At 34.3% G+C, this 15,800-nt stretch overlaps 1 protein-coding gene across 7 annotated transcripts in view; it reads left to right on the top strand.

Moving 5' to 3' along the window:
* RIF1 (replication timing regulatory factor 1) overlaps positions 1 to 15,800 on the top strand; it is a 56,530-nt gene that overhangs the window by 27,602 nt on the left and 13,128 nt on the right. For 6 of the 7 annotated variants that reach the window (XM_081578137.1, XM_081578135.1, XM_081578139.1 and 3 more), the window contains exons 21-29: positions 6,514 to 6,613; positions 8,584 to 8,848; positions 9,956 to 9,998; positions 11,013 to 11,215; positions 11,780 to 11,879; positions 13,018 to 13,137; positions 14,405 to 14,550; positions 15,467 to 15,547; positions 15,629 to 15,683. In XM_081578137.1, the coding sequence (XP_081434263.1) occupies positions 6,514 to 6,613; positions 8,584 to 8,848; positions 9,956 to 9,998; positions 11,013 to 11,215; positions 11,780 to 11,879; positions 13,018 to 13,137; positions 14,405 to 14,550; positions 15,467 to 15,547; positions 15,629 to 15,683 (1,113 nt within the window). The remainder of the gene's footprint in view (positions 1 to 6,513; positions 6,614 to 8,583; positions 8,849 to 9,955; positions 9,999 to 11,012; positions 11,216 to 11,779; positions 11,880 to 13,017; positions 13,138 to 14,404; positions 14,551 to 15,466; positions 15,548 to 15,628; positions 15,684 to 15,800) is intronic. The other variant, XM_081578138.1, reaches the window with a different exon arrangement.

Raw genomic sequence — 15,800 nt, 5'->3', positions numbered from 1 at the left:
TTTCCTCTTAAGAGTTTTACAGTTCCTGGTGTTACATTTAGGTCTTTAATCCATTTTGAATTTATTTTTGTGTGGTGTTAGAAAATGTTCTAGTTTAATTCTTTTACATGTAGTTGATCAGTTTTCCCAGCACCACTTGTTGAAGAGATTGTCTTTTCTCCATTGTACATTTTTGCCTCCTTTGTCAAAGGTACAATGTCCATAGGTGTATGGGTTTATCTCCAGTCTTTCTGTTTTGTTCCATTAATCTATATTTCTGTCTTTGTGCCAGTACTATACTGTAGCTTTGTAGTATAGTCTGAAATCAGGAAGGTTGATTCCTCCAGCTCCATACTTCTTCCTAGAGGATTGCTTTGGGTATTTGGAGTCTTTTGTGTCTCCATATAAATTGTGAAATTTTTTTGTTCAAAAAAAAATTGAATTTAATCTATAGATTGCTTTGGGTAGTATATTCATTTTCACTATATTGTTTCTTCCAATCCAAGAACATGGTATATTTCTCCATCTGTTTGTGTCATCTTTGATTTCTTTCATCAGTGTTTTATAGTTTTCTGTATACAGGTTTTTTAAGTTAATTTATTCCTAAGTATTTTATTCTTTTTGTTGCAATGGTGAATGGTGTTTCCTTAATTTCTTTTTCTGATTTTACATTGTAAGCCTATAGGGATGCAAGGGATTTCTGTGTATTAATTTTATATCCTGTGACTTTACTATATTCGTTGATTAGCTCTAGTAATTTTCTGGTGGCATCTTTAGGGTTTTCTATGTAGAGTATCATGTCATCTGCAAATAGAGTTTTATTACTACTTTTGCAATCTGAATTCCTTTTATTTCTTCTCTGATTGCTGTGTCTAGGACTTCCAAAACTGTGTTGAATAGTAGTGCGAGTGGGCACCCTTGTCTTGTTCCTGATTTTAGAGTAAAAGCTTTCCTTTTTTCACCATTGAGGATAATGCTTGCTGTGGGTTTGTCATATCTGGCTTTTATTATGTTGAGGTATGTTCCTTCTGTGCCTGTTTTCTGGAGAGTTTTTATCATAAATGGGTTTGAATTTTGTCAAAGGCTTTCTCTGCATCTATAGAAATAATCACGTGGTTTTTATCTTGAATTTGTTAATATGGTGTATCACATTGATCTTGCAAATATTGAAGAATCCTTGTATCCCTGGAATAAAGCCTGCTTGGTCATGATGTATGATCGTTTTAATATGTTGTTGGATTCTGTTTGCTAGAATTTTGTTGATTTTTGCATCTATGTTCATCAGTGATACCAGCCTGTAGTTTTCTCTTTTTTTTTGTGGCATCTTTGTCTGGGTTTGGTATCAGGGTTATGGTGGCCTCATAGAATGAGTTTGGGAGTTTTCCTTCCTCTGCAATTTTCTGGAAGAGTTTGAGTAGGATGGGTGTTAGCTCTTCTCTAAATTTTTGGTAGAATTAACCTGTGAAGCCATGTTGTCCTGGGCTTTTGTTTGTTGGAAGATACAGTTTCGATTTCTGTGCTTGTGATTTGTTTAAATTTTCTATTTGTTCAGTTTTGGAAGGTTATACTTTTCTAAGAATTTGTCCATTTCTTCCAAGTTGTCCATTTTATGGGCCAGTAGCTGCTCATAGTAGTGTCTTACGTTCCTTTGTATTTCTGTGTTGTTATAATTTCTTCATTTTCATTTCTAATTTTATTGATTTGAGACTTTTCCCTCTTTGTCTTGATGAGTATGGCTAATGGTTTATCTATTTTATTTTCTCAAAGAACCAGCTTTTAGTTTTATTGATCTTTGCTATAGTCTCCATTTTTTTTTCCATTTGTTTCTGCTCCGAATTTTATGATATCTTTCCTTCTACTAACTGGGGGTTTTTTTTGCTATTTTTCTAGTTGCTTTTAGTGTGAGGTTAGGTTGTTGATTTGATGTTTCTCTCTAGTTTCCTGAGGTAGCCTTGTATTGCTGTGAACTTCCCACTAAACACTTTCACTGAATCCTATAGGTTTTGGGTTGTTGTGTTTTCATTATCATTTGTTTCTATGCATATTTTGATTTTCTTAGTGATCCTTATTAAGAAGTGTGTTATTTAGCCTCTATATGTTTGTGTTTTTTACAGTTTTTTTTCTCCTGTAGTTGATAATCTAATCTTACAGGATAGTGATCAGAAAAAATGCTTGAAATGATATTAATTATTAGAAATTTACCAGGGCTTGACTTGTGGCCCAGGATGTGGCCTGTCCTGCAGGATGGTCCATGTGCAGTTGAGAAAAAGCAGGTGCCACAGCTTCTTTATGCATTCATCTGTCTATGGACATCTGGTTTGCTTCTTTGTACTAGCTAATGTAAATAGTGCTACAGTAAACATTGGGGTTCAATTCAGTCTCTCAGTCGTGTCTGACCCTGTGACCTCATGGACTGCAGCACACCAGGCCTCCCTGTCCATCACCAACTCCCGGAGTCTACCCAAACCCATGTCTATTGAGTTGGTAATGCCATCCAACCATCTCATCCTCTGTCATCCCCTTCTCCCACCTTCAATCTTTCCCAGCATCAGGGTCTTTTCAGATGAGTCAGTTCTTTGCATCAGGTGGCCAAGTATTGGAGTTTCAGTTTTAGCATCAGTCCTTCCAATGAATATTCAGGCCTGATTTCCTTTAGGATGGACTGGTTGGATCTCCTTGCTGTCCAAGGGACTCTCAAGAGTCTTCTCCAACACCACAGTTCAAAGGCATCAATTCTTCGGCTCTCAACTTGCTTTATAGTCCAATTCTCACAACATTGGGGTAGATGTGTCTTTTTCAGTTTTGGTTTCCTCGGTATATGACTAGTAATGGGTTTGCTGGGTCATAATGATGGTTTTATTCCTAGTTTTTTAAGGAGTCTCCATATTGTCTTCCATAGTGACTGTATCAATTTACATTCCCACAAACAGTGTAAGAAGTTTCCCTTTTCACTACACCCTCTCCAGCATTTATTGTTTGTGGAGTTTTTGGTGATGGCCATTCTGACTCATGTGAGGTGATACCTCATTGTAGTTTTGATTTTCATTTCTCTAATAATGAGCAGTGTTGAGGATCTTTTCATGTGTTTATTAGCCATCCATATGTTTTCTTTGGAGAAATGTCTGTTTAGGTCTTTTTCCCACTTTTTGATTGGGTTTTTCTGGTGTTGAGTTGTATGAGCTGGTTGTATACTTTGGAAATTCTTTGTCAGTTATTTCATTTGCTATTATTTTCACCCATTCTGAGTGTTGTCTTTTCACCTTGTTTATAGTTTCCCTTGCTGTGCAAAAGCTTTTAAGTTTAATTAGGTCTCATTTGTTTATTTTTGTTTTTATTTCCATTACTTTGGGTCATAGAAGATCTTGCTGTGATCTATGTCTTACAGTGTTCTGCCTATGTTTTCCTCTATGAGTTTTATAGTTTCTGGTCTTACATTTAGGTCTTTAATATACCTATTAGCTTTTTAAAGTCTGTCCTTTGGAAGTTTGTGGTCTTAAAAATGTAGGTTCCTATTCATACCTTTCCCTTACTCTATAAAAAGAATAACTACTGTCACCAGTTTGATATGTATCATTCTAAAATAAACCAATAAGTTACATATTTATATGCATATATATATGAATACAGTGTTCTTCCCAGTTGAAATTTATTTTATTACTCTGAAGCATGCATTTTTTTTTATTTGAAAATATTTCTAGTCCTTGATAGCGGTTACCCCTGCTGAGAAGAGTAGAGATAGTTATAATGTGTCAATTCTGATTATGGAATTTTGATATCATAGTATTTGTCAGAGTGGCTTTAAAAGTGTGCTGTTACTGGCCACAGAGACAGTGAACTTGTTGAATGTTTTTGTGATTTTTAGGGAAAAGCTTGATCCTTGGTTTTGGCCTTTAAATTCTTGCCTTGGATGGACTTAGAATTGATGCTTTTGAACTATGGTGTTGGTGGAAACTCTTGAGTCCCTTGGACTGCAAGGAGATCCAACCAGTCCATCCTAAAGGAGATCAGTCCTGAGTGTTCATTGGAAGGACTGATGTTGAAGCTGAAACTCCAAGACTTTGGCCACCTCATGCAAAGGGTTGACTCATTGGAAAAGACCCTAATGCTGGGAAGGATTGGGGGCAGGAGGAGAAGGGGGTGACAGAGGATGAGATGGTTGGATGGCATCACCGACTCTATGGACATGGGTTTGGGTAAACTCCGGGAGTTGGTGATGGACAGGGAGGCCTAGTGTGCTGTGATTCATGGGGTCGCAAAGAGTCGGACACGACTGAGTGACTGAACTGAACTGACATTTTCTCTTCTGAAGAAATTTAGAATCTTCCTGAGTTTTATAAAATACCCTTTTGGGCTTTTGCTTGGCATTGATTGGTTATATTACATTCAGAGATTAATTTGGAAAATAATTTATATCTTTATGACATTGAGTTTTTCTGTTCAGAAATATTTTTTTAGTTCTAAACATAACCTAGCTTGCTTGATTTGGGGGTTTTATAGTTGTTTTTCAGCTAGTATAAATGGTCTCTTCCCTGCCCGTACTTGGTTACTACTGGCATCTATTAAATCTTTTGTTAATATACATTTCTGTATATTAAACCAGTTTTGTGTCCTTGAGATTCCCTTCTTGGTCACAGTGAAATTCTTTTAAAACATTGTAGATTAGTGTTTTAAGATTTTTTGCAGATACCTTCATTTGTGAGATTGAAGTTCCTCATTGTCCAATTTTTATATTGTAGAGATGATAAACATATTATGTGACCAATAACTCCTTGTCAAATATGTAACCAAGTAGTTACAATTTTTAGGTTCCAGAAAATTTTTGATCACAACTCTGAACCCACTCCAGTGTTCTTGCCTGGAGAATCCCAGGGACGGAGGAGCCTGGTGGGCTGCCGTCTATGGGGTCGCACAGAGTTGGACACGACTGATGCAACTTAGCAGCAGCAGCAGCTGAAGTTAAAGATAGGCTCATTTGTTACATTTTCTGTAAAGTTTTTCATTTTCTACAAAATACACACCTAAGACTATTCTTATTTTTGTTACTGCTGCTGTTGCAAATTCATCATTTGATACTAATTTTGTTATTATCAACCTATTTTTTAGTTTAAGTTTTAGAGTTTTCTTTTTGCCTTTGTAATTTAGACGTTTCACAAAGGTTGTGTCTTGAGGCATCTTTTAAAATTGTTCTTTTAAGTACTTGGTAGATCCTTTCAATTTAAGGAGCTGTTCCTTCATCTGAGGGAAAAGTGTTGAGGTCTTCAGGTGTCATCATCTGTGTCTCTTCTTTCTCTATATCTGTTTGTGTTTTGCTTTATTTCTGGTACTGCTTTCTGGGAGCTTGATATTTCTAATTGTGTCCATCTTTAGATTTAAATGCTGGAGTGTTTTATATTTTTATTTTTACGTTTAATGTTTTTAAGTGAATATGATTTCCTCTTACCTTTGAGGGTATTTTCTTCTGTTTCTATTATTACCTCTTTCCTTGTTGATTCGTTCTGTTGGTATTTAACACACCACCTTCATATCTGACAATAAAGGCTAATATTGTGTAATATTATTAGCTGGAATGTGTTTCCTAACCCAGGAGAGAACTCCTGTTTATCTGGCTTTGATAGCAAATTGTAGTTATAAGGAAGCTTTGCCTTGTAATTGTGATCAAGATGGAAGAATCTAGATCTTTAATATCTTTTCTGTATGGGTGTGTAGATTGTCATTTGGACTGAACCTTCCATGTCGTATTCATAGGTTAACAGGCAAGGGGGCTCTCCCTTCCCCTTCTTGGTTCTTAACATCTACCGGGGAAGGTTGTCTTTGGCAGACCTGTGAATTAGTCCAGTAAATTGGACAAGTGAACAGTATTGGAGAATAAAGGAAGGTCAAATGTATAGAACTTTAATTTCAGTAGTCTTTTACCCATTTGGTTTTTCTAATAATGACCAGATCTTTTTCTCAGAACCCTCCCTGTGTCTTGTTACTCAGTTTCTTCTATGAAAGCTCACTGGTTTTTTTTGTTTTGTTTTGTTTTGTGTTGAGAAGTTCTTGACTCGTGGTACTGGGATTTCCTTTGTTCTATTTCATTTGGATCTGAGGAGGGAGGACGAAAGAATATCAGGGAGCTTAGCAACTTTTTTATGTTTGGTTTTTCTGGGTTTAGCGAACACTTCCATTTCAGTATTGAGGGAAAAAAAGGTATAGTATTGAATACTTGGCATACAGCAGATAACTGGGAAATAGTCATAACCATATAGTTGATTGGAGAAGGAAATGGCAACCCACTTAAGTGTTCCTGCCTGGAGAATTCCATGGGTGGAGGAGCCTGGCAGGTTGCAGTCCATGGGGTCACAAAGAGTTGAACACGACTAAGGACTAACACACACACACACATAGTTAATGTGTCTTAAATGACATAAGCTATGGTGTGTGTTAATATGTCATACGTGAGAGTTAAAGTGTTTTTTATTCAGGCTTACAAGTTTTATAAACCATGCCATTAGTTAAAAGATTGTAATGTAATCCCTAACTGTTCTTTTCTAGAATTTATTGTTCTTGGATAGGATCACTCATATTATTACTGTAATGGTTGATTGCATCGACTTTTCACCATATAATATTAAATATCAACCCCAAACTAAATGTAAGTATTTGTTCATTCAGTCTTGTATAAGCAAGGCTATCTGAGCTGTATCAGGGCAAATCCTAATAGCTTTTCCCACCTCATTTTACCTACCTTTAATGTTATATAACCATGTTATTTTGCTAGTTCACATGCTTGCTCTCTTTCCCTCTCTCCATGTATCTTCTCACCCACCCCTGCAATGTATAACTCCTTTTTATGATCCAGAAACAAATTTTGTCCTATTTAGAGATTGCCTAATAATACAGATGATTTTACTTATCCATCTGGTTACAAGGGATTATCTGGACAAAAAGCTTGAACTTAGTTAAAATGTTCTTATTTAATAGCCTTATCTGAAATAATCATTGAATTGATGTTAAATTGCGTAGAAAATCATGGCAGTGGTTAATTGGTTATGGTTTTACAGGAAATTTAAAATGATTCTAAAAGTGTAACAGTTTTTACTGTATAAAATTTGGCAATTGAAATCTTAACAAGTCTTATTTTCATAACTATATGCCTTGATTAATTCTAAATTATATTGTAATATGAGCTGTTTTAATGTACTAATTGGTTCTTTGAAATTATATATTTTCTACCAGTGATCATATATGATCATACTGAATAAAAAAGAACCTTCTAGTAATGAAAAATATCTTGTTTAAAGGTTACTTTTCCTGTTTAAAGAGTGGGAACATACTCAATTTTCCTTTAATAAGATCTTTCTTTGAATTAGTATAAAGATTTCTAGAACATAAAATATTTGCAGGGTTTTTTTGGGGTGGGGGTAGTTTTTATAGTAATATAGAGAAACTTGTTTGGTAATTAAAGCATTCCATCCTCAAGCCATAGAAACAGATTTTTTTTCTTTAGTCTGAGCCCCCTTTCAGACTGAGCAATACTTAATCTGATTACCTCTTTGTCAGGAAAATTAAAATTCTCTAAATACCTGAGCTATAGAAAGGTTATATAGCAAATGATAGCAGAATATATATTTTAAGCCCCTGAAGTTTGATAAGGCATAGATGATGATCCCCTTGTTGAAAGTTTTACATGTTTTGTCAACTTCTGAAAAATTAGAATTAACTAAATATCCATTCTATCCATGATCTATAAACCCAGAATTAGAAATGTTTTTTGTTTTCAATCTTTGTCTTGCAAGAGGTGATCCTGGCTGTTTAAATTTATTGAAACTTGGGGAGATATCTAGAAACTGCCAGCACAAGCTGAGAGGAAACAATTTACAAATAGTTGAAATAAAATTGTTATTATTCATAAATATGCATCAGGATCACTTTGAGAGTTTTTGATAACTTTTATTTTGTAATAATTTGTTTTAGAGAAACATTGCAAAAATTAAACACAGACACTAAATGTTTTTTACTAGGATTCCTCAGTTATCAGTTGATTCTTTTGTCTTATTTTCACCCCCACCCCTTTTTCTACTTTTTATTTCCTAGAACGTTTCACAGCACTTGTAAGACAAGTCTTTGATCTAAAATATTTCCCAAGTCTTGTCTTTCATGACCATTAGACGTGAAGTAAAGGCAAAGTTAGATTTTGAAGGTCTCTCAGTTGGGGTTTATCAGTTATTTCCTCAATATTAGATTGAGATTTTATTTCTTTATGGGGATGCTACAGAAGTAATTCAGTATTTTCTTATCAGCGCATTATGTCAACAGGCATATAAGTCATTTTGTCCCACTATTGATGATGTTAACATTTACTGTTAAGATCATATCTGTCGGTTTTGCACTATAAAATTCATTAGGAAACACTTATAGTAAATGTTTTGTGGCAAATACTTTGAGACTTCGTAAGTATCTTGTTACTCAGCATACTTTGATTCATGAGTTTTTCATCCGTTGATGCTTCTTGGTTAAAACACTGTTTCCTGAAGTAGTGGATCATATTGTTTCATTTAATTACATAAGTTTGCTTTAATTACCATTAATTCTAAAAGCTGTCACTGTTTAATTTTATCTTAGCACCACAGAGACCTTCAGATTGGTCCAAAAAGAAGAAGGAACCTTTAGGGAAGTTGGCTTCTTTATTTAAACTTATTGAGAGAGTGATCTATTCTTTTCACACTCTAAGCCTCAAGGAAGTACATTCTGATACTCTCCTCACTATTGGCAACTCAATCACCAGCATTCTTTCCAATGTACTTGGACGTATTTCTCTGCCTTCTATGATCCGGAAAATATTTGCAGCTTTAACAAGACCTCTGGCATTATTTTATGAAAACTCAAAGTAAGTATTTTGCCTTAATAGCTCTTTGACTTAAACATATATAAGATATGGGTAAACTACCCATAAACTAGATATGGGTAGCAGACTTTTGTTGTTGTCATATCAGCTTTGTTGTTAAAGATCTTAATCTTTAAAGTTTACCAGAGAGGATAATATATGAAACTATGCTTTTGTTAAAAAGATACCTCAAATAATAAAATATGAGGTAGAAATTGGAAGTCCCTTTATTCTTCATTCTTAATCCAACACTCTTTTTACTTTAGTGCATCTCTTTACAGAACTGTTAATACAGAAAGCTTACATGTTAAATATATAATGTATGTGACTTGACACACTACTTAGCAGTTAAGTATATGATATTCACTTAACCTAAGTATCTCATTGTTTTTAATGTCTGCAGAGGACTCCATGACACTTTACCCAATTTTCTGTTGGACATGTTTTCTAGACCTTTTTCTCATAACTAACAATATCACAGGTCAATATATTTGTACATAAATCATTTGCCACTATTCCTACAGAACAGGGCCCTAAAATGAAATTGTTGGTTCAAAAAGTATGTGCATTTAAATTTTTGAATTACTCTCCAGAAGTTTGTGTTGTTTTATATTACCTTTTGCATTTGAACCAAAGCAAGCAGTATATAAGAGAAAAACCATGAAAAAATCCCAACTAACGTATTTTGAAGAAGCATTTTGAGAGAATTCATCAGTGTTCTTTATAGCAAGCTTATGTGGTTCAGTCATAATACAGTCTGTTTTTCATAAACACAGAGGCAGCTTTAGGAACAGATTTAGTGGAACTTCAAATTCATTAAGTTTTTGCAAGTCTTTTTTAGTCCTTAAACTTCATCAAAAATAATGCTTTTTAAAAAGCATAGAAACAAGTGACTAGTAATAATACTTTGAAGTCTATTCCAGATGTTTTTCCTTTAACTCTTATGTTACAAGACAGGTTTGTTTTATGTTTAATGTTTGCAGTTTGACATTTTGTTAAGTCTTTGGGCACCTTTTTATATCACTACAGGTCTCAGTTTTTGGCTGCGTTACAATGTTTCTAGGTTTAATGTTCTAAAATATAAACGGTACTCTTTGTTTTTCTTCCTAGGTTTGATGAAGTTCCTAAAGTGTATAGTTGTATGAACAACAAGGTAAAAATAGACATTGTTCATAAAACATACTTTCATGAAGAAAAATTTTAGAATTTAAATGTCGCCCTTCAATATAGTTCTGCTGATTGTTTTAAAGAGATATCATTATACTTTAATTTTAATGAACTTTTGATATGAAATGAGTATAATCCAAGGATCATTCACAATTTAATAATATTACCTTAAGTTCATACAACTCAACTACTCCGTCTCATTATGTATGAAGATAATTGGCTCCAAGGTCAGGCAACTATTAATCTCAATTTATGTGAAAACAAATTTCTTCTGTTTATGGAAAATAGGCTTGAATTCAAGCTGTTCTATCAATAAAGTAAGTTCTTGTCAGCTTATAAAGAGTATTATATATTGAAGGTGATGAGAGCTTTTATTTTTTTTTTTTTTATTTTTTTTTTTTTATAAATTTATTTATTTTAGTTGGGGGCTAATTACTTTACAATATTGTAATAGTTTTTGCCATACATTGACATGAATCAGCCATGGGTTGAGAGCTTTTAAAAAGCGATTTGAGGACTTCCTGGTGGCTCAGTGGTAAAAAAATCTGCCTGCCAATGCAGAAGACATGGGTTCCGTCCCTTATCTGGGAATATCCTACATCCTGCGGAGCAAATAAGCCTGCATGCCACAGCTACTGAGCCAGTGCTCAAGAGCCCTGGAGCTGCAACTACTGAGCTTGCGTGCTACAGCAGCTGAAGCCTGTGTGCCCTAGAGCTCATGCTCCACAACAGGAGAAGTCCCCTCAACGAGAAGCCCAAGCACCACAACTAGAGAGTAGCCCCCACCCAGCCTGTGCAACTAGAGAAAAGCCTGTGCAGCAACAAAGACGAAGCACAGCCAAAAATAAATCAATAAAAATTTTTTAAAGTTATTTGAGTTTTAAAAATTGAAATGATAACATGCTTTGTGAGTTGTTTAGTATGCTTTGTGCTTTTATTTTTTCTCTTTGAAAAGTAACATTTCTAAGTGTTACCCTAATGAACTTTTTCTTTTTCCTAGTTAGAAAAGCTACTAGGAGAAATTATTGCTTGTCTACACGTCAGCTACACTGGAACTTATGACAGTGAACTTCTTGAAGAGATCTCTCCATTATTATGCATAATATTTTCACACAAGAATAAACAGATAAGAAAACAAAGTGCTCAATTCTGGAATGCCACATTTGCTAAAGTGACGATGTTGATTTATCCTGAGGAGTTAAAGTATGCTAACGATAAAACTTTATATAGTTACTCTGTTCTGATTATGTAAATTGACATTTTGGTTTTAACATAAATACTTATGCAGAATCACTGTAGAGGATTTCCTAGTTAAAAATATTCTTATTTGGAGTACATGGTAATTATTAAAATTATTTGACCCTTTGCTTTGGTCCTTAGAATAAACTTAGTTTTAGAAACACAAAAAGCAGTTTCAAATTATGCTTAACAAAAGGAGTTTCCGGCAAGGGGCAGGAAGCTGATGGCTGTTAAATCTAGCTGATACATACTTAATGTAACAGTCTGCTCTTTTTTGAAATTTTACGGTAAAAATTTGGAAAGTTTGAGAAGTTTTTAAAGTGTAAAATTCAGAAACTGAAGAGTTTAGTGAAATATTCTAATATTGTCTGTAAATTTCTCCCGGTTTTATGTATGTAGAGTAAGAAACAGTCTTAAGCTGAATGTATTTTATCACTTTAAAATTGTAATTGAACTGTTCTTGTTAATGTGCCATCAGTACTACTTAATTCAAAGTATATTTATTCATTTATTTGTTTATTTTTGAAGGCCAGTACTCAAACAAGCCAAACAAAAATCTCTGCTTTTATTGCCTGGTTTGGAAAACGTTGAAATTATGGAGGAATCCAGTGGACCATATTCAGATACAGTAAGTTGGGGGGGATGTTTGTGTTTACTTTTATATGATGTTTGAGTTGTTTATTGGATATCAGTGTAATTTTAAAAAGGACAGAAGCTTAAGACTGTTTTATTGAAGTGATAAAACAAGTAAAACCTGAACAGTAGAGTTCCGTAACATAGGGGTTTTGCATACAGTTCGTTGTGTGGTCTAGAAAACTTACAAATTAAAAGACGGTAAATTTCGCCATAGATTCTCATGTAAATAATACCCGATTCTTATTCATTAATGATCTTTTATTTAAAAAAAACTGGCACCTCATGTATTCTTTTACAAAGGTCAGAATTATTAAGATGTGGTTAAATGTTGCTTTGTATAAACTAGGAATTCTAGTTACTATTCCCCACCTAAGTAAGAGCTACACTTCATTTTCTCATTTCTTTCCATTGAATCTTATTTCTTCTGTTAGAGAAACAAATCATTGATACCACATTTTCCATTTGGAACAAGGTTACTGTGGTTAATAATACTAGATGACTATAAAGATTAAGGAGTAAAGGTAAAAGTACTATATACTCATCAGGTAGAACACTCTTAGACACTTTGTTCCTATTCAGCAACAAATGAGTCTAGCTATTATTTGTTTAGAACCTGTAAGAGAAAACGTTTTAGCTAAGTACTCTATTTAGTTTTGGTTTTTGGATAAACTTAAAATTCTCATCAGAAAATTACCTAGACTTTTTGAGACTCATTCATTGTAATATGGCTTGAAAAAACCATATATTCTGTTAGGAGGGCCTGATAATATTTTCTGACATGTATGTTTTATTGTTTAAAGTGTTACAGTTTGGGTTTTTCTGTTAGAAAAGTTTCCAGTAATAGTGGGATATTTGAGTCCAGTAATTTTTTTTTATAATATCTATTTGGTATAGCTTATTTTAGAATTTATAAAATTAAATGATGCAAGACTAATGCTGTATAAGTTGGAGATACCAAATCTATTTGCTGTTACTGTATTAGACAATGGCTTTGTTTTCTTTGACATGATCTAGTAGATTTGAATACTCAAATTTGAAACGAATATTGATAATACTGTAATTACCAATGTGAAAAGGATAAATAAAAAACATTTGCACATAATAAAATTGTTTTATTTTTATAAAAACAGACAGAAAATTCGCAATTAAATATGAAGATAAGTGGCATGGAAAGAAAATCAAGTGGAAAAAGAGATTCTTTTTTAGCACAAACAAAGGATACAAAAGACAGTGTGAAACCACCAGCTAAAGTATGTTTTTCCAAAGTGTATTTAATAGAACTTTTAAGATTAAAATATATACCAGCTTGAGAACATATAACTTCTAACTGGAAGAAAAAGCTGTTAAAAACTAAATAAAAGATGGGATTGTAGGGAAATAATAGTTTGGCCTAGAAAGACTATTAAGATGGTATGGAAATCTTGACACTTTGGGAGATGATTACTTCTTAGTAAAGTTAAATCTGCATAATACTGAGCGTTTATTTAGTATAATTACTCCAGGCAGTAACCCTCTTCAGATAGAATGAAACTAGATTTGAATAACTTAGGTAGGATGAAAGGAGAATATTTTAGAGCTTCCTTTATTGACTAGAAAGAGAATGCCTGCATAAGACATTTGTCATAACCTCATACATAAAACTCGGAGAAGGCAATGGCACCCCATTCCAGTACTCTTGCCTGGAAAACCCATGGATGGAGGAGCCTGGTAGGCTGCAGTCCATGGGGTTGTGAAGAGTCGGACATGACTGAGCGACATCACTTTCACTTTCCTGCATTGGAGAAGGAAATGGCAACCCACTCCAGTGTTCTTGCCTGGAGAATCCCAGGGATGGTGGAGCCTGGTGTGCTGCGGTCTGTGGGGTTGCACAGAGTCAGACACAACTGAAGCAACTTAGCAGCAGCAGCAGCATATATAAAACTAGATATCTAGTAGCTAGTGGCAAATTAACCAAGTTTCAGATAGTCTTTCTTTCAGGGCCTCCAGTAGAGGGGTTATTCTAGAATCTTGAGACCGTGGCTCTGGGAAAATGAAAAATATTTTTAAAGAATAACTTCGACACAGTCTTGTAGCATTATAAAGTAAAATGAAAACAGCTGCTGAAATTTTGTAAAAGTGACATTGGGTATCAATATTAGTATGTCGGGCATATGATTTTGGCAACTTTTACTTGAGTAGTTTGTGCTTCAACTTGAAATCACAGATGTACTTTTTTCCTGCCAAACCACTTGATTTCTGCATGTTGGGCTGAAAAACATATTTGCCCATGCTTCCTTGGTAAGCACACTTCTTGAAGAGGTGTAATTTTATTTTCTCAGTAATTAATACAGGCAGAATGAAAAGAAAGCTAGGGACATTGTACTAATTATAATTATCCAGGAATATCCTATAGGTTTAAACTTCAAACATCCTAGTCGTCATCAAAAACCATTATCAGAGTGCCAAAGAGAGATTGATTGATGTATTGGAAAATAATTTTAGAAACTCAAAATGTGCATTTACTGTTTCAATTTCCAGTTGAAACTGGAGTCTTCAAAAGCAAAGAGTGAAATGCCTTTGGAAGAAGAAAAGTCTACTGACTTTGTGTTTATACCTCCAGAAGGAAAAGAAACAAAGGAAAGAATACTAACTGAACACCAGAAAGAAGTACTCAAAACAAAGAGGTTTGTAGTACTTTTATCTTGAATTGAGTTTTCTGTATTTACATTTAGATTTCATGCAGCAAACCATAATTTTGAGTTTAGAACTAAGATACTGGTTTATTATACTGTATTTTAAATGTCAAAAAGATTGTACGTAACTACATTTCATAGTGTGTCAGGCTATCTTGAAATGCACCAAATGTTCCTAAACTGAATCCCTTTATTGAGGTCTTGAAAGATCAGGGAAATGGTTTCATGGACACTCTTGGAAATAAGCATCTAAGACTTGATTTTATATTGTTCTTAAAAGGTAACTAGATGTAGAATTGTAAGCTTAATTGTAAGAATATGAAATATTGAAGTTGCTGTTTAGTGGCTAAGTCATGTCTGACTCTTTGCAACCCTAGAGACTGCAGCACGCCAGGCTTCCATGTTCTTCACTGTCTCCCCAAGTTTGCTCCAACTCATGTCCATTGTGTCGTTGATACCATCCAACCTCTCATCTTCTATTGCCCCGTTTCTCCTGCCCTCAATCTTTCCCAGCATCAGGGTCGTTTCCAGTGAGTCTGCTTTTTGCATCAGGTGGCCAAAGTATTGGAGTTTCAGCTTCAGCATTAGTCCTTCCAATGAATATTCAGGGTTGATTTCCTTTAGGATTGAGTAGTTTGATCTCCTTGCTATTCAGAGTACTCTCAAGGGGCTTCCCTGGTTGCTCAAGCAGTAAAGAATCTGCCTGCAATGCAGGAATTCTAGGTTTGATCCTTGAGTCAGAAAGATCCCCTGCAGAAGGAAATGGCTATCCATTCCAGTATTCTTGCATGGAGAACTCCATGGACAGAGGAGTCTAGCGGGCTACAGTTCATGTGGATGCAGAGTCAGACACGATTGAGAGACTTAATAGACACAATATTAAAGTGAGTCTTAAAATCTTTTTCAGGTGTGATATTCCTGCCATGTATAATAATCTGGATGTTTCACAAGATACTTTATTTTCTCAGTATAGTCAGGAAGAATCTATGTAAGTATAGAAGTTGCTGAAGTAACTGATTTTCTGGTTCTTTATTAACAGTATTCTAATTTGCACACTTATTTATTTCAGGGAAATTTCTACTTTAATTGAAAAATCAAAAGAAGACTCCAAGATGATATTTAAGGTACATTGTTATTTTCATATTTTGGGTTTTTTCGAATCAGCTTTCCATTATTGAGTCTCTTATATTAATGTTAAGATTTGTTGTATAATGTCTTAACTCTCCTTAGCAGTCAGTCTT

This window comes from Giraffa tippelskirchi, chromosome 3, assembly GCF_054371585.1.
Source record: "Giraffa tippelskirchi isolate mGirTip1 chromosome 3, T2T-mGirTip1v1.2.pri, whole genome shotgun sequence".
Classification (NCBI taxonomy): Eukaryota; Metazoa; Chordata; class Mammalia; order Artiodactyla; family Giraffidae; genus Giraffa; species Giraffa tippelskirchi.
The sequence above is the reverse complement of the archived record's forward strand: the minus strand, read 5'-3'. Positions and strand labels throughout refer to the sequence as shown.